This window comes from Drosophila innubila (assembly GCF_004354385.1).
Source record: "Drosophila innubila isolate TH190305 chromosome 3R unlocalized genomic scaffold, UK_Dinn_1.0 2_E_3R, whole genome shotgun sequence".
Classification (NCBI taxonomy): Eukaryota; Metazoa; Arthropoda; class Insecta; order Diptera; family Drosophilidae; genus Drosophila; species Drosophila innubila.
In genome coordinates, this window is record NW_022995380.1 from 19,148,027 (window position 1) to 19,175,343 (window position 27,317).

At 36.2% G+C, this 27,317-nt stretch overlaps 3 protein-coding genes across 5 annotated transcripts in view; all 3 read left to right on the forward strand.

The window, feature by feature from the left end:
* The first annotated feature begins 2,232 nt into the window (after positions 1 to 2,232).
* On the forward strand, positions 2,233 to 7,828 carry LOC117790051 (ankyrin repeat and sterile alpha motif domain-containing protein 1B). Of its 2 annotated transcripts, none has more exons than XM_034629296.1 (9): positions 2,233 to 2,419; positions 2,783 to 2,910; positions 3,414 to 4,201; positions 4,678 to 4,834; positions 5,198 to 5,508; positions 5,973 to 6,775; positions 7,065 to 7,301; positions 7,357 to 7,488; positions 7,554 to 7,828. In XM_034629296.1, exons 2-9 carry the CDS (start codon positions 2,807 to 2,809, stop codon positions 7,659 to 7,661), a joined length of 2,640 nt encoding a protein of 879 aa, XP_034485187.1. In that variant the 5' UTR covers positions 2,233 to 2,419; positions 2,783 to 2,806; the 3' UTR covers positions 7,662 to 7,828. The 2 variants fall into 2 exon arrangements, with proteins under 2 accessions (XP_034485187.1, XP_034485188.1); XM_034629297.1 differs by having other exon boundaries at positions 5,237 to 5,508.
* Positions 7,829 to 7,854: 26 nt separating this feature from the next.
* Positions 7,855 to 10,899, forward strand: LOC117790052 (probable inactive protein kinase DDB_G0270444). 2 transcript variants are annotated; one of them, XM_034629299.1, is made up of 5 exons: positions 7,855 to 8,031; positions 8,104 to 9,246; positions 9,283 to 9,654; positions 9,716 to 9,787; positions 9,969 to 10,899. In XM_034629299.1, exons 1-5 carry the CDS (start codon positions 8,016 to 8,018, stop codon positions 10,622 to 10,624), a joined length of 2,259 nt encoding a protein of 752 aa, XP_034485190.1. In that variant the 5' UTR covers positions 7,855 to 8,015; the 3' UTR covers positions 10,625 to 10,899. The 2 variants fall into 2 exon arrangements, with proteins under 2 accessions (XP_034485190.1, XP_034485189.1); XM_034629298.1 differs by having other exon boundaries at positions 8,104 to 9,654.
* A 634-nt stretch (positions 10,900 to 11,533) lies between these two features.
* The window catches only part of LOC117790340, a 35,250-nt gene continuing 19,466 nt past the window's right edge, over positions 11,534 to 27,317 (forward strand). The window contains exons 1-2 of the mRNA XM_034629760.1: positions 11,534 to 11,744; positions 13,591 to 14,215. Of these exons, the coding sequence (XP_034485651.1) occupies positions 13,915 to 14,215 (301 nt within the window). The 5' untranslated portion in view covers positions 11,534 to 11,744; positions 13,591 to 13,914. The remainder of the gene's footprint in view (positions 11,745 to 13,590; positions 14,216 to 27,317) is intronic.

The window sequence follows — 27,317 nt, forward strand, 5'->3', positions numbered from 1 at the left end:
GAGCGTCTGGCAGCGTTGAAAACTGATCTAGCTCATTTTTCATTTTTTCAATTTTTGATGAACGAACTAATTTTTGTTATCGACGGTCGATATTGTCGCCCAGCACTGATAAAAATATAAAATTTAAAATCGCAACAAAACTCAATAAAAAATAAATAATTTCGATGAAAATTTAAAATTTGAAATTAGACAAAATTAAGGTAAACATTTTAATGAATCTTTAAAGTTTGACAGCTTTCGGGAAAAGAAGTCAGAAAATTTTATTAAAAAAAAATATATATATCAAAAGATCGAGAAAATTTTAACAAAAATTTTGAAAAATTTTAAAAAATTCTAGCTAAAAAAAAATATTTAAAAAAAGGGAACAAATTTTGGAATACCCTTTTCGGTAATGTACTTATTTTTTTAAACAAAAAAAAAGCCTACCAGATCTGAAATTCTTACTGGAGTGGCAGCACTCGGTTTTAGGACGCTGCGTCGAAAAACACACTCATTCTCTTCTTGGGACATACCCGGAAAAGCTCGAGTTCCTTGAATTCAACATCCAGGCTTGAATAACAATCAAAGAAAATGACGTCAAGTAAGTTTAGAGCATCTCTTGATTTTATCTGAACACATTTAATTAGTTTACAATAAATCTGACTAGATTCTGAATCATTTTGGTTAAATCTCTTGGATAAGATCAGCATGGCTGATCGCATGCAAAGTTGTCCTTACAATGAACAACATGAATTAAAGCAAATTTTGGAAAAATATTTTACAAAAACCATTCGCATTTATCCTTTTGGATCGCGTATTATGGGTATTGGTCAGGAGAGCTCGGATTTGGATATTTATGTCGAAATTGGTACGTTCATCCGAACTTGCATAAAAATTTTATTTACCATCAAAAGATTTTTAGGCAATACTTTCAACGAATTCTGCGACAGGCCCACTGCAGATATTCTTGACCGTCAATCGCGTATTACAAATGCTATAAGATCAAGTATGAACTGGAACTTGATAGCTTATCATGGTGGAGCCTGTCCCATTGTTAAAGCAATGTACAAGCCCACCAAATTACAATGTGATATAAGTTTCACTTGCGGCATTACCTATAATCAAAATATGTTGGTAAAGTACATATTTGAGATACAGCCAATAGGTAAATGTATTCATCAACCCCGAAATTAAATTAAGCTCTTAATACTTAATCTATATTTATAAACAGCTCGTTATATGGTTATCTATTTATGTGGCTGGATAAAAAGATGCAATTTGCATGAGGAATTCCGTAGCCACATAATCGTTCGGATGGTTATATACTTTTTGCAAGTTTCGAAATGTCTACCTGGAATTCAGAAGTTCCAAGAAAATCTATTACCCACAATTGGACGTAAGTGCAATCTTTTATTTTAAATATGTACCGTTATGCATATATTTACTTTATCATTAGCTTGGGTTGCAACATTCAATCAAATAAAGTTATCGTCTTTCATGATGACCCAAATTAATGTAAATGAGGAACAAACAAGTAAAATGTTATTACGTTTTTTTAAATACTACTCGACGTTCGATTTTGCCAATTATGCAATTTGCCAATATTTGGGATGTCAAATAACCCGCCTGATGCTTTCCTTACAGCTGCCAAGACGGTAAACAGATTGTGTATAATACTTTTATTTTAAATAATACAACTTTTCTTCCGATTAGCTTTACCAAAGGCGCATTTTTGGGAGACGCAGCTGTTATTCAAGATGTGTTTATTTTAAACCATAATAAAGGCTGGCAAATAAAGTCCAACCATGTTCAGGCATTTAAGTCATCTTGTAATATGGCGTATGCCAAGGGGATGCTAGACGCCTGAAACTACCATGAAGTGAATTTATATACAAGTGAATCTGAACAAGTTATTGTTATAATTAATTAAGTTATAAATCAGATAAATGATGGAAATGAAATAAAGTTGTTTGCTATGATTTGATTGTTCAAAAATCCTGTGAATCAGTAAAATCTATTCAAAATTGAGTATTCTTTTGTCTAATTTGAATATTTTTGTAAAGTTCTTGTTAGAAATGTGTTTTAAGTCCGTTCAACGGTTGACCGATTTAGGCGATGTAAATAACGACGAGAAATTGAGTCAACATAACGCTGAAATGAGCTCACATGTTAAGTTAACATGACGCAAAATTGAGCTGACAAATGTAAGTTAACAGTTGAGAGATCGTTCCACTTCCAATTGGTTCCAGGTGCAGCCGACTGCTGGACTGGTGAGGTGGTTCCAGATTCTCGCGTACAACAATAATATTAAGTTAATTATTTAACACTAACAACAAAAGTCAATAATGGTCAATACTTAAAGTATGCAAGCACAACAGCTAATAGCTATTACAGCATAAGAGGTGTTGAGCTGATTAAAATAATTCTTGAATACTAATAGGTAAGCGCATTTTATAAATAAGAAGTTGAACTATTTTGGGTAAGTTGGGTGGCAATGCCGTGCGATGACCTTGGAAGAGTAGGCCCTAAAAACAACACGTTTATAAAAACAAACATAAATGATGTTTGTATGTGTGCAATTGGAATGTGCTTGTACATATGTGTGTTTGTGTGTGAGTGCGTGATTTGGAACAGCAAGAACCGTTGGGGCAAATAGCTAAACAGCTGATTGCCACCTGATGCGGAGAGTCATGAAAGAAAGGGCGTGGGCGGGGTGATGATATATTTCTGCTTGTGGTTTCCGAGCATGATCTCATACATTTTTATTATTTCCAATTATTCAAGTTAAATGTTTCACTTGCAGCGGTTGCCTTAAATTTTCGTACAAATGGGAAAGGATCAACATTTACTTGAGGCAGCGCGTAATGGCGATATTAAAACTGTTGGCAAATTGCTGGAACTGACAACCAAACGGCATGGCCCACTGTCCAGGTGAATATGTAAAGAAACTAAATTTTGCACAGTGGTTAAAATTCAATAACTAGCGTAACAATTCGCATATTGAAACCAACTTTTTAGTAATTTGTTTGAAAAAAAGATAAAAATAATACAAATAATAATAGGGAACACAAAACTGGGAATCTTATCTTAAGTATGCCTGTCTTTATTATTATTTCCACAATGATATTAGAACATAAACTACATTTAAAACGAAAATTCAACATGGCCTAGAAATATAAAAGCTACTTTTTTCAAATATTAGTTAACTAGAATGCTCCCGATTTCGTTACTCTAAATATTTCTTATATATTTCTTAAATTTCATTTTGTAGTTTTATTTATTTATTTAACATTGTATCACTACGCTAAGGAATTTATGATTTTTTTCTTGTTTTGTTTATACCTACTTTTTTATTTAATTTAATTAATCTTTATTTAATTTAATACTTGCATTTTATATAAAATATTTATAATTAAAATTTTTTTTCTACTTAGTTTTCGTCGCAGTCCCAACATCAATTGCCAAGATGTCAATGGTTATACCTCATTGCATCACGCCTGTCTCAATGGACACAGCAGCATTGTGCGTCTTCTTGTAGCGCACAAAGCACAGGTGGATGTGCCCGATATACGGGGCTCGACGCCGCTCTTTTTGGCCTCCTGGGCTGGCCACCAGGATATTGTGAAAATGCTGCTATTTCACACACCCGTGCCGGCGAATCCCAATGCCCAGACAATTGAGAACGAGACGCCGCTGCATTCGGCCGCCCAACATGGACACAACACTGTCGTGGCCATACTCTTATCCTTTGGCGCTGATCCCAGCATACGCAACAATAGTTTTCAGACAGCCCTCGATTTGGCCGCCCAATTTGGTCGCCTCCAAGTGGTGCAAACTCTGCTCCGCGTAGATCCTGATCTAATATCACACTATCGCCGTTATATGGAGGATGATGGCTCCGAAATATTTGGCTCCACCACACAGTATGCTGCTACGCCCACGAAGAACTTCTTCACGCACTCTTGCCTGCATCTGGCCAGTCGCAATGGGCATAAGAAGGTGGTGGAAGCGCTGCTCGCAGCTGGCGTTGATGTTAATATACTCACAAATTCGGGCAGTGCACTTCATGAGGCAGCACTTTGTGGCAAGAAGTCGGTGGTGGTGACGCTGCTTAAAGCTGGCATCGATATAAATGCCACCGACGGCAATGGACGCACCGCACTCGAAATACTCACCGATTATCCGCCCCACGTCACCTATGAAATTGTCGCAGTAATCAACGGTTTGTATATGAAACAAGTAATAAGAAAGAAAATTTATCTTCGACATGTCGAAGATTTAATACCCTTGCAGAGGTCTGTAGATTTAAAAGAAGTGAAAAACAAAAAATTATCTTCATACTAAAATTCCAATTTCGTTCGATTGTTAACACTGCTGAGAACATTAAAATTTAAAGAATTTAGGAAGAATATTATAAAGGAATTAATATTGAAATCCTATATTATTTAAAGAAATTTCCTAATTTTGGTACGTTGAAAGATTTTATAGTGGAGTATCAAAATTTATAAATCTATTTACAGTCATTTATTAATTTTTTAAATTTTGTTGTTTACTTTTGTTATTGAAAGTTTGTATGAGCTACCAAAAAGACGATATAGCTATACATTTTTCTAGACAAAAGTGTATTACCCTCTGCATGAGTATAAAACAGAAAAAATAGAGTATGACAAACCTTTAAACGCCCACATTTTCTTACAGAATTTAAGAATTTGGCAGAGTCGCAGCTGTTGCGCTCGAAACACACGCTGCTGGTGAATAATCTGAACATGGAGAGTGGTACGAGCTCGCTGCCAAAGCGTCTGTTTGAAAAGAACGCACAGCGACCGAAGCTAGCGAAACTTCATGAACTGAGGAAGTAAGAGAAGCAAGAAAGAAAGCACTAATAATGACTTGTGACACGCCCACGCATTCAACTTGTTGTAATTGTGAACTCAATTAACCACAAAGCATACCAAAAAAAATTAATTGAAAGCAGTACTAATTTTGTATGTGTGTTGAGCTCAGATCAGATCATGGAATACATAGACATAGCACTATCATCCCAATACACCCTCATCACACACTTACACTCGCACACTCATCTCAATTGGTTGGTAAATGTTTTTCTTTTTTTTTTTATTATTAGCGCCTTGATATAACGGGTCTTTGGTCTTATTCTTATCTCTCTTTCATATAACCTTTCAACTACTACCAAAATATAACACAAAATCCTCTATAGAAAGCACGTACCATCAATTGGACTTTCGCACTCTTTAAGCTCGCTAGATAATTACACAAGACCACCGGAAAATTATTTGGAAATGAAGCCGATCAAGTATCAAAAGTCTGTCAACGATATGGATGACGCACTGTATGCCAGCCAGGAGCTATGGACCACATATAAACCGGTCTACAAACAGGCATATCCAAGTGCCCTGTTGCAAACTACCAATAACTTCTCCAATGGTTCTATACCCTCACGTTCATACGAGTATATCAATCTAATCAAAACCAACTCCAGCAGCGAGGAGAGAAGCACCAACAGCAGCTGTGAGTGACTAAACAATTTCCTATTAGAGATATTTAAAAATAATTATAAATATAACCTAGGAGTCAAACTAAAACAAACAACGGTTCCGGTTTCGGGTTTGATTTGAATTTTTAAAAACAATAATTTTTAAACGTTCTAAAAGGAAAAATTGAAGTAACAAAAATTATTTATATTTGAATGCAGAATACATTGAAAGGACAATACTTGTTTAAAACGACATTCTGATTGAATTTTGAGTTTATTATTTAACTTTTATTTTATTTTAAATTAAATTTATTAAATTTTATTCTTAGCTTTTTGTTGTATTCGTTTTCGTAATTCTTAAAATAATATTCAGAATTCGCTCGAAGTATCTGATGAATCATATTGAATTTTGTTATTTATTTATTTAATTTAGATATTAGACTCGTAAATAATTGCAATAGTCACAACTATTATATTTCATTTATTCTTACTTTGACAGCTGTAACTTCGCATAGACCTATCACTCAGTACGTGGAAATGTCGCTGCAATCTCCAGTTCCCATGCCTCGAACGCATGTCAATTTAATGTCCAGGGAAAGCGACATATCAGCAACTGGCATTGATAACAACAATAATAATAACAATATCAATAGCAAGATCCATCATCACTCGCCCACACCGGATTATCCGCCGCCAACAGTGATCGAGGCGGAGGCCACGATCTTCAATTTCATGAAACCTGTGTCACCACGTTTGGCTAGAGATTCGACAGGCACCACAAACTCCTATTGCTCCGATCAGGTGGAGGAATTTGTGGGCGACATCCCATTTGCTGGACTCTTCAAAGGCTCTACCTTGAATTTGGACATGGTGGATGGGCGTGGTTCTGTGGCACGTGAGCATTTACGTTCACCCAGCATGGTGAGATCTGTGAATGCTCTAAGCCATCGCAGAAGTCTCTCCAAGCAGCGTTTTTCGGCAACTGGCGAGGATTTTAGTGCTTCACGAGTCTGGGCCGAGATTGATACCATATTCGAGCATATTGGCAATGAAGTGCTTACGGTGGAACAGGAACAGGAGCAGCAGCAGAATAAAAATGAGAAGGATCGACAGCAGGAGGAGGAGGAGCAAAAGTCAAGCGAGGACTCCCTTAATAACTCTCTAGAGGAACCAGATCTGCGACAATCTCTACACATACGTAATCCCGCCGAGCTGCTGTTGGGCAAATCCGAGAGTCTTGCCTCAAATTGGTGTCATTCTCCTTATACGCTGGTCTATGGGGAAATACGCTATTCTGTATTTGTAAGTGCAATTTGTAACTATTTATTTATTACAATTAATTTTTTTTATAATTGATTAAACTAGACAAACTTTATTTAAAATTATTTATATATTCGTATTCACAAGATTTATTAAACTTTTTATATTTTATTTGTTTAATAATAATGTAATGTAGAATATGAATTTTTTCCCACTCTTTGTTTTACAATTATCGTCAATTATATAAATGTAAGTGTCTAATAGGTTTTACCTGTTCTTTTTATATTTATTTAACTTAAATTCATTCAATATAATTTGTTTTTTTTTTTAGTATCTGGGCTCAACGGTCATTCGGCAATTACAGGGCACAATTTCGACTCGCAAGTCTATACAGAAGCTGAAGATCGATGAGAACTTAAAGCCAGCATCAAGTGTGAGTGACATTAGTCTGCTTGAAAACTGCACCACATCCACAAAGTATCTCAAGGCTGCCAATCTGCAGACGCGTCTTAAAGTGGACATTGCAGCCTCCTGCCTGGGGGTCAAGTTCATAGATCACGAGACAAAGGTAAGAAGATTAATTATTTAATAGTCCTTTAAACTAATGTAAATCATTTCTTTAGACTGCCATTTGCTCGCATGATATTGAGAATATCAATTGTGTTTGCCAGGATGCGGAGGATATGCGTTATTTTGCCTATATAACCAAAGAGCAGGAACTGCATTATTGTCATGTCTTTATGGTCGATAATTTGGTATGCTTCGTTGTTTATTTTATTTTGTAAAATGTCTCTATTTTAAAAGATCATTTCAATTGCAGGAACTGGCCAATGAGATAATTCTGACTCTTGGCCAAGCCTTTGAGGTGGCTTACCAGTTGGCGCTAAGCAGGCAAAACACATCCCTGGTCCTAAATAATGAGTGCTAAATTCGTGTGCCACTATGCATTATGCCATTAATGTTTAATTTCTCATTTGAATGTATATTTGACTTACTAGTCGTTGATGCCATCACTAAGCTGTCATTATGTAAAATAAATCAGCATTTGTAATAGTATTTTTTTTTTACATTTTGCAATAAAAAATAACGAACAAATACTGTTTTTCGATATATTAGCAGCGTATTTGTTATCGATCTGTACACTTTAGCATCGATAACTTACAGAGATATCGCGCGAACGACGCATGTTAACTTAACAGACGCTTAACATTTAAACCATTTTGAACGCAACGAAGAAAAGAAGAAAAAAGACGCTTTGAAATATTGCAATAATTTGTTAGTTATGGAATTAAATACAGGTAAATAATAAATGTGAATAAAGCAACGTGTGTAGATGTGTGTTTAACGCGTTTTTATAATTGCAATAACAGAAACTGAAATCGACGGCGTCCTGTTTGCACAACAGCGTCCACAGGAGTCTCAACAAATGACGCCGGTAGCAAAAAAAACTCGAAGCTGTGCTCGTTTGAAGTCAAGTGATGATGATTTGGTTGCAGCACTCCCAAAAACACCAAATGCCGCTGCATCCACATCCACACGTCTACTCAGTGAGACGCCGAGGCGCAGCACACGCAAGAGCATACGTCCTCCGATGGACTATGATGATATTATTGAGAATAATTTGTTGCGATCAGCCAGCAAGGCAAATAAAGAAGTCGCTGCTGCTGATGCTGTTGAGGAGGAAGAGGTCTCGACGCACAAGTGGAATGCAGCTGAAGTTGGACGTCATTCGCGCAAGCGCAGTCGCAAAACTAAGCGTGCAGCCAGCAAGAGGGTCAAACATGAGGAGGAAGAGAAGGCAAACGCGGGTGGAGAACAGAAGGAAGAGCGCGCTATGGATGGACAAGAGCAGAAGAAGAAGTACACCATGAAAGCAGAAGAACTCGAGGAGAAATGCGCTATGGAGGTAGAACAGCAGGAGGATAGGTGCACTAAAGCGTCTAAGGAGCAGGAGAAGCCAGAAATTAAAGAGACAGAGCCACAGGAGAGTGTTGAGGAGCAGGAGAAAAAGTCACTGGAGAAAAAACTACGTAACAAGAATACACAGAAGCAAGTTAAAGAAGCAGAGACAGAGCCACAGGGAAATGTTAAGGAACAAGAGACAGAATTACAAGAGGATACAGCTAAGGAACCGGAGACAAAGTCCCAGGAGGATAATAACGAGCTGGTGATTGACCCTCAGGAGGTAAAGAAACAGGTGATCGAGCTAAAAGAGTCGGAGTCACAGAAGAAAGATTCACAGCAGGAAAATCCAGAGCAGAATGAAAGTCAAGAAGCAGAAGAAATCGTAACCGAATCAAATGTAGCAATTGTTGCCGAAATTGTGATTGAATCAAGCTCACCAGAAGTTGCAAACAAATCCATGGAAACAATTGTGGCATCTGCAGGAGTTGCCATTAATGATCTGGATGAGCTCGGCTTGTGTCCTTTAAACACAGAAGAGACTGATAAGGTAGAAGACGAACACAACGAGAATATGCCATCACTCATCATGCTCGATGATGAAGATCCAGAAGCTGATGAACTGAACCGAACATTTGAGATCGCTAATGAACCAACTGAGAATCAGATGGACATTGCCATGCCCAGGTTGCAACTGTCGCCGGAGAAACCAACGAAAATCGTTGTGACTGATGAAAATGATGTGGACAGGACATTACTAAGAATGGAAAACAGCCCCAAGTCCAAAGGCTTTCGATTCGCAACTCCAGCAAAGATAAACACCAAGATGAATTTTAAATTCACAGCCGGAAATATCTCAGATATTTTGGACTTGGATGAATCCTGTCGCAGTCGTCGACGCTCCAAATCTGTCTGTGGTGTAGGTGGAGATAAGACGAAGACTGTCTCCTTCTTCAGTCCCATCGAAGTGACAGCTGTCGATGACATCGACAAACGCTGGGAGAAGTTCAATATCAGTCGTAAGTAGCTTTATCTTTGAGTTAAATTACTTTAATCTCTATAATATCTATAATTTCTCAGATGTCACACAGCGACGGAAGCGTTCTATATCATTGGATGATCCATTCACCAAGAGCCGGATTCCCAAGCCAAGTAAGTATATATTATAGCGATTCCCTTTAAACATTGTCACCAAATTGGCGGGCCATAAATGCTTTTAATGCTATGGCGTAAGTCACTAACTTCTCTACTTTTTTCATACATATTTGTTTTTTTATTTTATTATTTTTTTTTAATTGTCTATTTCTATTTCTTTAATTAATTTTTTTTACAGAGTTTTTCCCAGTGGTTAAGGCTCCAACTCCGGTCAAGTTGAAGGCGCGCACAAAGTTGCCCAACTTTGCGGCCATTCATCAAAAGCAGTTTAATAAAATGGAGAATTTAGTTGATCACCTGGAGCGCAAGGCAGTGCGTGCCAAGGAGTTGACAAACTCGGCTATTAAACTGGCAAATGGAAATGCATCGGCGCAAAAATCTTCAGCAAAGAAGCTGCCAACCGTGTCCAATTTAAATGCAGTAGATCGTCCACGTCCTCGGGCACTCAAAAAAATAGAATTGCCCAGTTATGCCTTAACTCCATTGAAGCCCGAAGAGATAGAGCGGCAAAAGAATCTGCCGACGCCGAGACTTATAATAGGTCAACAGCAGAAGTCACGCTTGCCTCTGTTGGCCAAATCGGTAACCAAGATCTTTACCTCAATTGCAACTGCTCCTGCTCCGAGCAGCAGCATAAATAAACCGGGTACTGCAGTTTCTGCAGCTCCTGCTCAAACACAGAGCAAACTGGAGGCCAGAAGACAACGTCACATGGAGATGTTCAAGGGGCGCACCACCAAGGAGAATAAAACCAATGTTATCCGTGGAGTGCGCTCGAATCGACGATTTGAATTGCAAATGAAGCATCGCCAACAGTTAAATGGGAATAAATAACTTAACTTTTGAATTTTTCGTTTATTTTTTAATTAATTAAAACATTCGTATTCTGCTTTAATTTGTAATACTTTATCATACATGTTTGGCAATACATAAGAACACTTAACTTTTGAATATTTTGCTTATTTTTATAATAAAACATGTTACTGAATAAATAACTTAATCATTTAATATTTTCGTTTATTTAATTATAATTCTAATATTTGTAAACTGATTTAACTGTTAATATTATAACAATTGCAAATAAAGTTATGTTGATTAACAACTTAAAAGACAACAGTTGAATAAATTCATATAATTAAATTGAATATATTTTAAATGGTTAAAATATGTCTCATTTTGTTAATGTAAATAATGTAATTTGTAAAATTCAAATTTTAACCGCCCAACATCACTGCAGCATTCGGAGCCTTGCCAGATCTAAAAATTTCTTCTAGATCAGAGATCAGTCATGTACTTATTTTTTCAAATTATCTTCTCGGTCATTTTTTTATTTTTAAAGCTAGAACTTTTAAAATTTTTACCAAATTATTGTTAGAATTCTATAAAATTTGTTATATATTTTATTATTAATTTGAAAGTTAATTTCTTCCCTTTAGGGGTGACGAACTTCTAACTTTGATATAATCATTCACCTTTATTTTATCTTATTTCCAGTTTCATTGGATTTGTCATAATTGCTTTTTTAAACAATTTTTTGTTGTTTAAATTTGTGAATTTAAGTCGTGCGCCGTTTCCGAGATCTTCCGAGCCAGAACTAGCTATGAAATAGCTAAGTTGACAACAGTGCATCTAACAGACTGTTAACAGAGCATTTACATTAACAATAAGTGTTGGTTAAATTTCAAGAGCAGCATGTTGCTATGCTGCTGGCACACATTGCTTAGCAACATTTCTTGGTGATATTGTCAGTTTCATTGTCGGAGCATGCGGTCGATCATGCGGAATCGCACTTCGTGTTTCGAGTTTACCGTTACCGTTGATTGACGCAAATATCGAAAAAAGGCTTGAATGCGAAAAACGAAAAGAAACAAACTTTGCGCGCGTTATTTGTTGGTGTTTCAAGTGTGTGCTAACAGCGTAATTGCTTATTGCAATTAATATATAAATCAAGTGTGTAAGTTCCAAACTTTGTCAATCTCTTTTTTGCAAATAAACAAGAAGATGAAGAAAAAAAAACAAACACTTGCATCAATATTGCCGCTCGTTTTTGTTGTTCTTTCTACCGGATATTAATAACGCAGTTTAACTCTAAGATGAGATTGTGTGTTGTTTGCGTTCTTTGATGGCCTTTTGTTTGTGTAATGCAAAATATTTTGACAAAAACTCGTTTTGTGTAGTGTCCCCCATTGATGACAATGTTGAGTGTTTACGATATTGATTCTTTTTCTTGTTATGAGTGTTTTAAATCGAATTTAAAAGTCGCATCTCTTTCTGGCATCCCCCTCACCAACCAAATCGATGCTTCACCAACTGAAAATGTAGTGGGAGAGAGCCAGAGCGTGAGAGCGCGTTAGCAACATGTGTGCAGCAGCAGCAACAACAACAACAATAACAATGATTTTGCATTGACATTTTATGAGCGGCGCTAACGGCGCATTACACATGCGTGTATGTTGCATGTGTGAATATGTATTTGGATATACAGCTAGTCAAGAAAGTATTTTGACAAAAAAATTAATTAATTAAAAAAAAAATTAATTAATTTTAAAAATTATTATATTAGGTGAACATTATTATCCTTTTTTTAACTTTTTCTAAGAACCATAGACAACATCGATAAAATGAAGAAATTAAAAATTCTCTATAAAATATACATTTTTTTGCCAAAAGAAATTGTCTTAGTTTTTGATTTTGTAAAAACACTTTCGTGACTTACTGTATGTATGCACACGTATCATTGACAGTTTTGAATGTGTGGCGTGAGAGAGCGTGTGTGTGTGATTCCATTTTTGGGCGTTTAGTGGGCTCTTCTCAGGTAGACAGAGGCAGAGACGGAGGCAGTAACATTGCCGGCAATTTGTTTATTTACTTATTATTATTTATTGTGGGTTCCGTTTTCGTCTTACGCGCTTTTTCATTGTGGAAATTTGTGCGTATTTCCGCTACTGCTGCTGTGCGCATGCCCAACAGCTTATGGGAAATTGTGTGGGAAATTAACGTGCACATAACTACAAAAGTTCCCTTATGCATTTTAATTGATTTTCGAACGCGCCCGCGCATAAATCCGGGCAGCAGCTGTGAAAAATATGTTGAAAACTTTACTCTTACCCATTTTCCAAATATGTACATATGTTTATAAATCATATAAAAGTGTTCTTTGGTAGTATTTTTATTGATTAGATTAAGATTATACTTATTTATTCTGGAAATGGAATAGAATATATATAGAATTTACTTCGGATCATCGGTTGCAGAAGGTATCATGAAGGTTATCATCACGATATCATGAAGGTTTTCCCATTCCATGGTTATCGTTTGCTTACCCAATATGATAGTAAAGTCGACTTTCCTTTACAGCCCGTAGTTTCAATAATCTAAACTTTAGATTCTAAAGGGTGGCTTAAAAATTAAAACAAATAGAGAGTGCCCGATTGGATGCATTTCATAGATGAACTCAATATTTTCAACATACAAAAATAGACACAATTTATTTTCTTAATAATATATTTGTAAAATAATAAAACAATTCTATATATTATTTGTTTAACTCCAACTAAAAGCAGCCGAAAGAATGATTTAACAAAATTAGAAAATTAGATTAAATAGATTACTTTGCATAAGAATGTTTAAAATTTCTTTCCTTTACTTTTCTGAGTTTTTTTTGATAGATTTTCACTGCACTGAAAAAGTGTCAATTTCATTTAAGGTATATCCTTTATTGGGCAATTCCCTAAACTGTAAATCACTTTAAAAAATCCCTGTTATCCCTACTAAACAATTTCCCTTTTCTTATCTTTCAGAGTATCAAAACGAAACCCGAAACAGAAAGAACGTAACAAAGTCAAAAAGTCGCACTAATTGCTGACATAATTTTCATAACTGGCAAAGGAATAGAAGAGAATAGAAAAAAGAGCCGACTCGTAATTGAATTTACAGTTATACTGTGTGTGGTCAAGTCGAAATTGTCGGGGACTTGGAATAAATTTAATGTTAATAAGTTTAATTTTTTGCGCGTCGTGCGGTTAATTGAAGCACTTATCCAAGACAGGTCAAGTCGTAAATAAGTAAATAATTTGAAATCATCATTTATGTGTCTCAGTGTGTTCGTGTAATTGTATCCCAGAATGTGGCATAGAAAAGCCGCCGAATGTGAAATGTGCAACGTCTATAGGCAAATGTGTCTGTTGTTCATGCTCTTGGGGGCGGCATTGGGTGCCACGCCCTTTGCCAAGGAATACCGCAGCGCGGGTCTCTTTAAAGGCAACACGCTAATGGATATGGAGCTCGATGCGGCAACCACACTTGACATCGGTGTCGATAAACTTACAGCCGGGAATGGGGGAGCTTTAGTCTCGGATTCCGATGATTTGCTGACTTTCAAGGCGGAGTCATCGGTGGTGGTGCCGGGCGTGCAACAAAATGCAGGTGAGGTTCTTTTTTCTAAATCATTTTATTATTAAAGTATATTAGTATATTTTAAAATTAAATAAATTTCATGACAAATAATGCACTGTTCACAAAGATAAATATCAGGGGACCTTAATGTAATAAGAATTATTGGGTTTTGAGTTTCGGAAGTTTTTTGTAAACTACACACAATTTATTTATTTATTTTTTTAAACTTATTTTATTTCTAATTTAGTGACAAACTAAAATTATTTCTGCGCAAGATTCATTAATGTCACTTCCCAATAAGTAGTTTCCTTATTTCTTGTCTCCATTGATGCACCCCTTCTTATCATTCTCTCGTCTTCTTTTTGGGTTATGTTCTTAAAGATCTACCGCTCTAATGTGGCACAAGCACTGAGGAAGTGCCCACTCCATAATATTGGGTTCAACTCCATCTTCAGCCCATTCAAAATATCAAAACTCTCTCAGGTATACGGGACGGCGCTTATCTAACCTTATCTTACAACACTTTGCCGTCTTGTTCGACTGTCGACTGCCTTTTGTCGGTTGTCGTTTGTCGTCTGTCGGTTTGTTGTTTATGACCTGCGCCTCTTCGTGTGGCTTCATATTTCAAAAATTACTGGAACAAGTGCATTTGTTGTCTGTTCGTTTTCTGTCTTTTGTTTTCCATTCTCTCCCTTATGGTAATTCAATCGTTGGGCCTCCTCTTGAGAGATGTATGATGGTCCCCAGCTGGCAACCAGGATGTCAACCGCAGCTTAACGCTTTCAGTTTTTCAATCTTTCCCCTCTCGCTCGGCACATCCGCTGGATATAATTCTCTTGCCTCATTAAAGTGTAATCACTGCCAGACGACGTGTGCTGACCATGATTGTTGCCTCTCATCTTTCACTCTTCGTCTGTCTCTCTGTCCGTCTCTCTTTTGATTTTGGAACTCCTTAGTAAAGTGCGAACTTCCTGTTCCCAAAGGTACAGACAACTGCTTCTAAGGCACAAAGCTTCTCCTGATCATGACAGTGAAAGGGCTACCGCCTTTTTTACCTTTCTATATTTGTCTTTACTTCAATTCTTTACCCTCCCCACACTTTTTGTTTATTTAAATGTCATTTAAGCGGCTTAACTTGTGTCTTTTACGACAACATTTTTGAACTTTATGTGCAAGGCCTCGTTTATGAGCGTGAAAATGAAAGTACTTTCGTCATTTTACAACAACCCCCTCTTACTGTTTCTCTCCCATTTTTTTTTAGTTTTTTTTTGTTTTTTAACGAATTATGACTCTGCAGCACTTTGACGAGCGCTTACAGACGTAAATTTTGGACTTTCTGAAATGTGTATAATTAAAGGTAACTTTTGGTGTCACTGCTGATGAGTAAGTGAGTAAGCGGCATTGTAGAGTCGTTGTTTTAGGCACTTTAGTTCATTTATAAGGAAACCCAATACATAACAGCAAAATTTAAACCGATACCAGAAGCTGTTGATTAACATGTTGAGTTATTGCTCGCTGTTACTATCAGTAGCACATAATGTAATGCAATTTCCCCAAATCGGATAAGAACTATGTTTAATTTGTAAAACTTAATATTATTAACAATTCATATATTGATTTAATAAAGCAGATAATAATGAAAATAATAGTTGTTATTCCAATTTTAAGTACTATTTATAACAAAACAAATCTTAACAGCCTTTTCTATGTGTGTTAAAATTACCTTTTAGATATCGAAAATCTAATACAAAAAATATTTATATATTTACTAACAATTTCATTTAAATAAATTTTACATTTAAAATTTCTTAAGATACTTTATGATTCCCTTCAAATGGTAGCCCCTGTTTGCTAAGGAATGTTGGACAATAATATAGTTATGGGCTATAAAAAAGTTCAACATTTGGAATAGTTCTTAAAAATATTCAAGCTATTGGATGCTAACTTAGATGCGGATCGAATGCAAAGTCAAATTTTGTAGGCTGTCTACCTGCGGCCTAAATGCTCTCTTTGGTACTTTTGCTTTTGGCTTTGTCTTCGGCCACGACTTAGCTTCATCTTCAGTTCCAGCAGAAACCATAAAATTTCTGCAAGGCACGCAAACTTTGGCCCTGGCGGGGACCTGTTTTATTTATTTTTTTTTTGGTACAGTACGCAGGAATTGCCGCATTGTCGAGAAATCTTAGCAGGAGACTCTGAGAGACTCTTAGCTCAGAGTTCCGAGCTGCGATCTCTGGGCATTGGGTTGTGGCACTTCAACTCTTTAGCTGCTTGTATATGCATTTAGATACGTTGAAAGATACTTGGAACTTGTATCTTAGCATGTGTTTGTGTGCAATATCTCTCTGTGTGTGTGTGTGTGTGTCTCTATGGCAAACAAAGCCAGCCGACAATCGTAAAAACTAAACGACGGGAGTATTTATGATGCTCAGTTTATACTACACATTTATATGGTAGTCTCCCAGTGTGTAGTGTGTGTATGGATCAAGTGCCAAAGTCAGACGAGCGTTCTTTGAGTTAGATAAGAGTCCAGTCAAGGCTTTGCACTTGCACATACATAGAATGCAAATGCAAATGCAAATTCAGATAAAAACAGCTGCAAAATGCTGGCTAAATAAATCAAGCTGGATGCGTCTGTCTATCTGTCTCTCTATGTGTCTCTCTGTCTGCCTCTCTTTCATTCAGGTAGCAAATCGGGAACAGCATTGAACTGGCTACGCAAAGTGCGAAATATCCCACAGTGCAACTCACAGATACATTGCTAGAGAGGCAAACAGAATCACTCACAGATACAGATACACAGATACAGATACAGATGAGTTCGTCGTTAACGCTGGCACGCTAATTTGACGAAAGCCCATTTCATGGCGTTTTTCCACATTTCATGCCGACTGATTCGGCACGCCATGACCACATGCAGCATGAGGCATGTAGCATGCACCATGGAGCCTGCTGCCTGTTGCACTTTGCTGCATCTTGCACCTATGTATCTACGTATCTTACAGGTAGTTTTTAACACTCTCAGAAGCGTCAGTCGTCCATCACATGCTGCTTCATTATATATATATATATATATAGTGCGATCGTTTTGTTTACACCTTTTGCGAAAAAGTCAGAAATAAATGCAAGAAAATAGTTTCCCGTTTCTTTAGCCTATTTCCACGATGATGATGAGCGAACTGCCGACGACTCCTTTTCGACAGTTTTAGTCTCAATCGATTTTCTCGCTCTTTCCCTCTATCTCTCTTTCTTGTCTTGTCTAGAAGTATTTGCCTTGTTTATTTTAGCAGTCGTTTGTTGTGGCTATTTATTTGTTTTCAATTTTACATAGCTGGAAATTGTGCAAGACATTCAACACATACACATATATGTATATATATAGTTTGAAACATACATATATACATACATTTGTTGATATGTAGCTTTAAATACTTGTTTTTATGCCCCTTTGGGCTCTGTTCTTGTGTTTATATTTTCTTTTTTGTGTTTTTATGAACTTCAACAGCACTGTTGTTATTTTCTGCATATTTAGCGCCCTAATGTCAGCTATTTGTTAGTAAAAAAATGCCAATGGCATTATATACACAAATAGCTGTTTATATATCTTAAATTTTAAACAATCTGGCTTTTATAAGGAAATCATAAATATATTATTAATTAATGTTTTTTTTTTGGTAATGTTTTTACCTTTTTATGCTTATCTTTTGTTATATCTCGTTTTGGGATGCCCAGATTTAGTAAAATGATTTCAAGAGTATAACTTTTTTTAAAATCTTACCCATCAATTTAATATTATACTCTAATATTAGTTTTTTATTTTTCTGCGTAACAATTTGTGGGTTTCGAGTTTATTGACGGTAATAATATTTTTATATCATATTATATATAATTTAAAGTCACTTTCTTATCTGATTAAAATTATTAAATTTTACTTAAGATTTCGATTAATTTATAACATTGTAATTTAATTTACTTTTGTAATTCTAAGAATTACATTATTTGTAATTATTTGTGGATAGTCTATATAAATTATTTATTAATTTTCTTTTATTAAACTTCGTTTAAGAATTAAATTTGATAGATTTTTAATCAGTTAGCCATTAATTTGTGCTCCACTGTGCGTCATCCTTTTATTGAATTCAAATTGAACTTTCTATCGCAACTTAGCAAATGGGCAAATTTACAGATTTTTATCAGCGAACAACGGAGTATTGTTATTTGTTGTGTTGTTGTTGTGGCAAAAAACAAGACAAGACAACAAACTAACTACATGCAAGATACGCTACAAACAATGGTACAATGTCTGCTGCAAGTGCAACAATTTGAAGCCACAATCTATGGAGCCACCTACGTTGCAAGTGCGCCTTCCCCTCAGGGCGCATAAGCAAAAAAAAAAAAACAAAATAAAAGAGACGAGAGTTATCTTTATATCCATAAACAGGTGTTTGCCAATGTATTTACATTTTGAAAAGGAGTTAACGGCTCTTTATTTTGTTGTTGTTGCTGCTGCAACTAACGCATGCGCACGCCACATGCCACATGTAGCATGCCGAAACTCGACGGCTGTTGTCACCCACACACAAATCGTAAAGACAAACAAACTTTCAGCTTGAAAGAAAGTGCCAAATAAAAGAGAAAAATAAGTGAATGTTCAAAAAGAAAAAAATAAATTCGTTAAAACGATGTGACCACGCATTGTTGCAAGTTTAAAGCATGCAACAAGAAATTTTTCAAATCAATTTTGTCAACAGAATTCGTTTGTCGCGTGGGCGCTATTTGTTCAGAATATGAGAATATATAATTTGATTGTCTTGTCTTGTCTTTGGCACAACATAAATTGAAGAGCAAGCAATAAATTCTGAAAAGATAATTCTACACCAGTCTGAGATACATTTGAAACTTGCTCTGCTTGACAACGATGCGGGCAGATGTCGATGCTAACTTAGATACAGATACAGATATAGATACAGATAGAAATGCAGAGCTGCATAATAAATTACAACAAAAAAGGAAAATTAAGAGCATTATTGTTTGCTCATTATGGCTGGCCATAGCTCTGTCTCACTGACTGACGAACTGACTGAATGACTGACTGGCGTCCCACATGCAGCGCCTAATTGAAATAGAAATCACAGCCGTTGCTGCTGAGCTGCAACAGCCATAAAACACTCACAGATGTTTCATTTCATGTTTTGAGTTATGTTCTTGCTAACTTCTATCTCCTTCTCTCTCTTTCGCATTCTCTGCCATCTCTTTCTCTTGCTGCACATGTCTGCAGGCATGAATGACATTTGAACTTCAGGCGCGCAACCGCAACATGCGGCTTTTAGGGGCACGTTGCATAAATAAACTTTTTTCAGAAACATTTTCGTTACGACCTAGAAAATTTAGCTTTCCTTTCATTTTCTTTTTTGTTTTTTGGTTTTGTTTTGTTTTTTTTTTGTAGTTATTTTTAGAGTTTTGGCATCTGTTTTACTTTTGTTTTAACGCTAAAGCTTCAGATACCAACAATTAAATATTAAGATTTTCGACAACAGTTACAAGTTAATTTCAGAAGTAATAAAAAAAAATGTAAAAAATAAAATTAAGAGTTGAAACACCAACAAATATTTGATTCAAGTGAAGCAAAAAATTGCCTAAAAATAAACTTCATATGACAAATAAAAATATAATTTTTTTGTCGATCGGTGTTACGACTATTTAAAAAAAACATTTCGTTTGAGCGGTTGTCGATTCATATAATTACACTTCTTGAATTTGCATGTCAGCACGTTGGGCGCCATCAGTTTAGGCGCCCATGCGGAAATCAAAGTCAAAGCCGCAATTACCATCATCAAATCGAATCGAATTTAGCCAGTAGTTAAAACGTTTCTTTTCAAAAATAAAATTGCTTCCGCGCTGTATTGCAATTTGTCATGGCAACACCTTTGGGGCGATCAAACGGTACGATTAACACCCTCAACTGCAACTTCTCCACTCCCCCCACTTACCCCTCAATCTGTGAAACAAGCTGACAAAATGCGCAGTGGTGCTAAATATTAACGGACTGCTTAAACCCCGATAAATGATCAAAAAGCTAAAGCCGACGATGACGACGACATAGCTAATAAACAGTCAATTATGGCTCACATAGAGAGAGAAAGAGGGAGCGAGTGAGAGACAGACAGAAGGGGGAGACAGAGAGAGAGAAGATCGGAAAGTGCATAAAATTAAATGCTTGTTGGGCTGGAGGCGCTCCATCAGTCATTCAGGCATTCAGTCAATTCGTCAGCTTCAAGCAAAGTCAGCTAAGCAGTCGCATTACAAATTACGCAAATGTTGCCAACAGGTTCACAACAACAACTGCAACAACAACTACAAAGCAGATTTACATTTCCATTGCGTTTTTACATTGTTGTTGCCTTTGTTGCCATCTCATCTTGTTGTCTAATGCACGGGTTGCTAATTTACGGCAATTTAATGAAAATTACCTGTTTCACTGAGGTCCACACCTACCTACCAGAAGGAGGTGTTCTCAGGCGCTTCTCTGTTTGCTTAGCACGTATACTCTTTAAGTAATAGCTTGAGCGGGTAGAACATACTTAAAGCTTAAAAGAAACTATATTTATTTATTAAAATTAGTATATGCAATCGAGCAATAGTAATCGGGTATGCACTTATTTTACATCCCTTAATCAAATGTTAATTTTTGCTTTGAACTTCAAATAAGAATTTAAAGTGGATTGTTTATCACTATATAGGACTTATTTACTTTCGAAAAAATTTGCAGAAACTGATAACCAAAATAGGCCAAAATATTATAATTACATTTAATAATTTGAAGGTCTTTGGTTAGAGTCAAAGCCAAGTGAGTCAAAATTTCTACTTTAACAATTTACAATGAAAAAATTTGGTAAATAAAATTTCAAACAGATTACAGAGTAGCTTTCAATGAGAATCATTATAGTACTTCAGACATCTTCAATGCATCTTCTTTATGCTTATCATCGCTTGTTATCATCAGGGGGAGGGTCTCTGACTAACTGATTGGAATTGACTACTGGAATTACGACAGAAATCATTTGGCAACCGTTGGCGACTTGTATTTATTGTAAACATGTGAAATAAGCCGATTACAAGGCTGTCGCCGGTCGAAGATGATATTATGCTCGGCACATTCCAGCGAGAGGCGGTTTGTCGCAATATTTTGATAGCGCAACATTATAAATTCCCAAAATATTTGGCTATAAAAGTTTTTTGAGCAGCTTTTTAACATTTTCATTCAATTAAATGGCAAGACGCTTAAATATTTCCCAATTTCGTCTTCATTTTTCTTTTTTCGTTTTGGGTCAAAAATAAAAAAAAAACTTTTCAACATTGTCTCGTGTCGCGACATTTAGATTTTGGTCTAAAGAGAAGGCTCCCATGGCGACAACGGCATTAAGATTAGTTAGCCGAATAGCTTTTTAGCTGCAGGCCATGTTGAGGGTGTGTTGGAGTGTGTGTGTGGGTTGTGGGGCATCATCAAATCGTCAAGTCATCAAATCATCAAGTGCAGCTATAAAATTTTTGTTTTATTGCCAGCAAATTGTTGGAAAATGTCTTGGTAATTGAAAGGTGAAGTGATTTTGTACCCAAAATGTCAACGCATTTCAATTTCTATGTCGTTAAATTGGTAGGAATCTCAAAAGTTAACTTCTTAAGTGGGAAAATTAATTCGATTGAAAGTCGAAAGCTTATTTGTGTATTTTTAACGACATCAAATAAAGGAATTAGTCAGCATTTTCATGCTCTCAACTCTCCACAGATATGTAAATCTTGATCTCGTGTAAACTTTGGCTTATCATCATAAATTCGATTGGAAATTATCAACTCTGAGTGGCATGAAAGTCAATTGATGTCCAATTGATAGAAAATCGATAACGTATCTTTTGGTAGGGGGTGTTTTCTTCTTAACTCTTTTTGTCATATTTCGTTATGGCTTGACTCAATTTATGCACATTTTTCCACACCACAGACGGACAGATACCGTTATCAAGTTTCTAACGGTACTCGATGAGTCCCCCGTCCCGACTGACCAATTCCTGCGTTTCTTTTGCATACGATTAACTGTGCGGACAGGTGAACGAACCGAACCCCGATTCCGTCTCCGATGACTTTTCGAAATGACCATTTTATTGTTTTTTTTTTTGCCCAGTTGTCGTTGGACAGGCTATAATCAAGTGTTATTTATGAAATGTTGTATAATTTATGCATAAGCTGGCCTCCGATCAATTAGCTAATGATGCAGCAATAGCAACAATATCTAAAAGGGCTCAGATACAGATGGAAACTGAGAAGAGAACTGAGAAATACATAGACAGACAGTCATCGACAGACAGTCATTGGCCATATAATTAAGCAAACACTTTGTTTGCCATTCGATGAACTATTCAAAAGATTCTTTAATTCTTCTGCGCATATTTCTTTTTCGTTTTTATCCATAAATCTGAAAGCGAGTGTAATGCGTCGTGTTCTATATAAAAACTAGAAAAAACTTTCACCCGACCACAATTAAGGCACAATTTGACTTTAACGTTTCCACCGAATTTAATTTATAAGTGTGCCGATCTATAGATCACCACCGCACCCTCTTGTCTCATCATCATCCGATTCTCAGTCCAAACAAAAGTGTTAAAACGAGCATTTCATTTTGGACAAAATGTGTTCACATTCAAGTTACAAGCTAATTAGCCACAGCAACAACAAGAAAATATATTGAGACGTGCCGGGAAATGCCGTGTAGAACATGAAAACATAAAAAGAAAGCAAGGCGCAGACAAATCGAGGGCGGTTTCTAAAGTAACTGGCCTGAGTATGACAATTCATAGATTAAATTATTTCTAAGATTTAAAAAAAACCTAATTTTTGATATTTTAATATTTCTGATTTCATTACGATTATGACACATAATAAACATAAAATAAAAACGTTATGCATTTTAATATTATGTGTGGTTATTATATATTTTAATCATGTTATACTTTCAGTTATTTCGAATTTTTTTGATATATACTCTTTTTAATTAACGTTAATATCAAAGTGGTTCTCTTACTTTTTTTTTTTTGGCAAGTTCTAAGTTAGCAATTTATTAGGATTTTTTTCTTTTCTTATAAATAAATAAATAATTAAAACAAAAACATCATTATGTTTGTCTTAATTTTATTGTAATTTGAATGGTGTTATCTGAGTAAAAATAATATTGTTATAGCTTAAGATGTTTGCTCAACTGATTGAACTACCCTCTCTAAAGTTCTCAGCTACAACTACTCGTGTGTGTATCTGTGAGTTTGTTTTGCCGCACTTTGTAGATAGATGTTATACTCGTGTGTGTGTTGTATGTAGTGTTCCATGTCGACAACACGTTCATCAAACTTCGACACGACCGATTGCCCCTTAAAGTTGTTCGCTCGCGATCTCTATTGAAATTGGTGTAGCATTTAATGTGTGTAAAGGGGCAAGCAATGGAGCGGACAGTGTTTCAACTCAAGTCATGGAAGTCATGTCGATCTCTGGTCGCGTTCTCGCTTCACATTTTACCAATTGATCGAACGATCGTTCTTGAGGCATGTCACAAGGTAAAGTGTGAATGACATGTTCCAACTCTTGAAAGCATCATGAAAAAATGTTTCTCAAAATAATAGCAGGATGATCTAAATTTATTTCGGGGTCAAAGACTTGAGATGCCTTGGTTTTGTTAAATGAACCCAGATCCGCAAAATGCCACTCTGTACTTATGTGCAATTACAAAATTTTGCCGACATTCCTGAGGCTTTAAGCCAAAAGCCCACACAATGGCCCAAGTCGAAACGAAAACTCATTTTAACGCTTCGGGAAAGTAGTCTAAAGACATGGCTAACCGCATTGACCAAAACGACCATGTGTTGCCTTTGATTGATCGTTCGTGTGCCGCTTCAAAAATACAAAAAAAAAAAAATTTGTAAACCAAGAAAAAATTGAAAAATATATATATAGAAAAAACTCAAGTTTCCGCAGAGACACTTGGTGGTTACTTCTGTGTTGTTTATGATTTGATTTGATTTGATTTGATTTCTTTGATTCAGTGCGTTGACATTCATTTGCTTTTTGGCCATGGTCAATGCGTTCGTTCGATATGTTTCACTGCCTCTCTAGCTGTGTCTTATGGTTTAAATATAGCAGCAGCGTCACTTGTGACCATCTCAACTGGTTGACTGCTTGACGTTGACCATGTGCGAAGATGTGGGCGTGCCCAGCAACTTATTCACTATTCATTATTCACTTAACATTATTCACTTAGTGGCTGTCAACATTTTTGGGGTCAGAGTTAATGCAAATGTCTTGCAAATTGAAAAGAATGGGTTTAGTTCTTGCTTCGGAACTAGGTTGACAGACAGCAGTGAAATTTTTTTTTTATTTGTAGCATAGTGTAAGATGCTTTACAATTGGAGATGAGTTGTCGAATATTATTACTGTAATCAACATTAAATTTAAATTGCTTATCTTATGTATTAGGTTAAATTATTTATTTAATTATATTGAATTTCTTGAAAGTACAATTATAATTATTTTTTTATAAGAATAATAACAACATTAAACAACAAAAAAACTCTTTTGATTAAAATTATTACAATTAATAATGTTTTTAGTTTTATTAGTTCGAATTTACATTGTAGCATTTTAAAGTCTAAGTAGATGGAAATGTCTTGGAAATTTAAATGAATGAAAGAGAGAGTTCTATTGCCTTGTCGCCTAGTGTAAGCCGTTTGCTGTGCAGTGTTAGCTGTTTTACAATTAGAGATGAGTTGTCGAGCTGCGCTTAAAGCAATGGCGGCTGCCTTTGAGTACCCAAAAGGTGGCCAAGAAGTGGAGGTTGGGGGTTTTGGGACAGCATAAATCACATTAAGCGCAGTCATAGTCATATCAAATTTCGCTGTCTTGGTGCCTAGGTGTTGGTTGGCCTGTTGGCCAAGTTAATTGATTGGTTGCTGGCTGCTGGCCTCCAGTCTCAAAGTCAAAGCCGCTGCAGCAAAATAAACTGTACGCCCGCAAGTGCTGACATTTGTTCAGTGTCACGACTTTACAAACAGCAGACAAACTTGGCAGATGGAGAGACAGAGAGAAGGAGAGTGAGCAGAAGAGAGAGAGAGGGCAGAAGAGACAAAGAGACAAGACAGGGAAATAGACAGACAACAAACGCGGCAGTTTGTTCTGTGTTAGAAGTTCGTCAGTCTGTCAGTTAGTCAGTCAGTCAGTTAGTCAGTCAGTTGCAAGTTAGTCAGTGGCTGCCACTCACGACAACGCCAATACTACGACTCAGACCAAATTGCAAGTAGTGTTGCCAACTCTGCAGTGCCTAAGAACGCTTTAACAACTTAAAAAATGCCAAATAAAAAGTTATTACAGTTTTTAGTTTGCTTTTATAGCCTGTACCCATTCAAAATCGTCTAGAGGATTTAACATTGAAGGCGGCAACTCCGACCCTATAAATGTTTTAGTTGTTTAGTCGTTTTAGTCCTACCCGTTTGCTTGAACACCCAGATCTAAGAAAATTTTACAGCTAAAACCACAATAATAAATATTAGCGTTACTTTTTCAATATCATTTTATCACCATCAACATAAAAGCTTACAAATATGTACAATAGTAATACAATTTTGGACTAGATATTTTAGATATAATTGAAAAAAGGAAATGCCTATGAAAGTAATATTTTAATAACATTGAATATAGTATTGCTACAAAAATTAATATTTCATTAGAATTAAAAAAATTATGCTAATGAAATCTTTAATATTTAGTTATAACTACAAATTCAAAAGACTCCAGGACTGGCGGGAAAATAGCTGAGTTGTCAACACTGGTTGTAAGTCGAAGATCACTTGCAACTTTCTTTCGTGGCAGCGCAATGACAGCGTCTAAGGAAACGCAGCTTCCAAGAGATTTAGCAACATCCACCCAGCATCCTCATCATGGTGTCATTGATCTTTGTTGCAACTTGCAACACAGGCGTGCTGCATTGTTCTGAAGGAGTTGGCGATGCTAGTGGCAACTGTTGTTGTTGTTGTTGCTGCTGCCACAGCGTTATCAACTTTTGCTGATCTTCAGCTTTTGCAGCTTGCTTGCGGTACTTGCTCCCAGTTCAAGAGTCAACTTCACGTTGTGCCACAACTTGTGGTAACTTCAACTGCACCAATTCTTGTTTTTTTTTTTTTTTTGCTAAAATTAATTTAACATGAACTTGAAACTAATTTGGAAAGCGTCTCTCGATTTTGTTGTGTTGTGTGCTGCATTAAAATTCATTAAAGAAATTCTGCGCCGTAAATACTTTTTTTTTGGTTGGTTGCTGTTCTCATTGTTGCTGTTGTTGTTGTGGCTGCTTTTTTGCCCAATTTCTTTATGGCTTCATATGGCTTCCAGACAGCTGCAAGTTGGCGGCGCTTTAATAGCCCCAACTTGACTTTTTTTCCTCGCGTTTCCTCTGCTTCCCCGTCCTTTTCCTCTGTTCTCTCGGTCGCATTTTAGTTGAGTTTTTTGGCCAAAACAAGTTTGTAAAACTGGTTCTCACTCTTAAAGAAGTTTTTTTCCTGCTCTTTTTTTTATATACGTATATATATATTTTAGTGGCCAAAAGCTGTAGCCAAGAAGAATTTATTTCTAACTTAAGCAAATACGACTTTATCGTAAAAGTCGGCGCAGCAAAATTAATCAAATTGAGCTGCTCGGCGCAATGTTATCCTGTAAGAGTGGAAAATAAATTTTGATAATATTACACAAATGATAAAGCGTCAGCATGTTGGCTAACAGTTCATAGGCCAATTTGGCGGTTAGAGCTAAGTTTCTTTATGGACGGGAGTTGCGATTTCCTTGCAGGATATAAATTTTTTATTTATTTGGCCTCTAATTTGAGTCTGCTAATAGATCATAAGTCAAGTTGAGGGCTGAATTTAAGGTTCTTTTGGGACGGAAGTTGCGTCTGAGCAGCTTCTTAACTACGTGCCATTGGCCAGGCCGTGAGCATTTATGACAAACACTTGTGACTGGCCATTTCCGCTTGCGTTTAGGCCAAGACGTTGATATACGAGACGGCAAAACAACAAGAAAATCCACTTGGAAATGAAAATTCAATTCAAAT

Bases quoted from the DNA above. Each gene is read 5' to 3' on its own strand.
- LOC117790051 (XM_034629296.1), top strand. From the start codon at position 2,807: ATGGGAAAGGATCAACATTTACTTGAGGCAGCGCGTAATGGCGATATT. The intron at 4,835-5,197 runs GTAAGAGAAGCA...AATCCTCTATAG, and splicing joins AAACTTCATGAACTGAGGAA to AAAGCACGTACCATCAATTG. The intron at 6,776-7,064 runs GTAAGTGCAATT...TTTTTTTTTTAG, and splicing joins AAATACGCTATTCTGTATTT to TATCTGGGCTCAACGGTCAT.
- LOC117790052 (XM_034629298.1), top strand. The intron at 9,655-9,715 runs GTAAGTAGCTTT...ATAATTTCTCAG, and splicing joins GGAGAAGTTCAATATCAGTC to ATGTCACACAGCGACGGAAG. The intron at 9,788-9,968 runs GTAAGTATATAT...TTTTTTTTACAG, and splicing joins GAGCCGGATTCCCAAGCCAA to AGTTTTTCCCAGTGGTTAAG.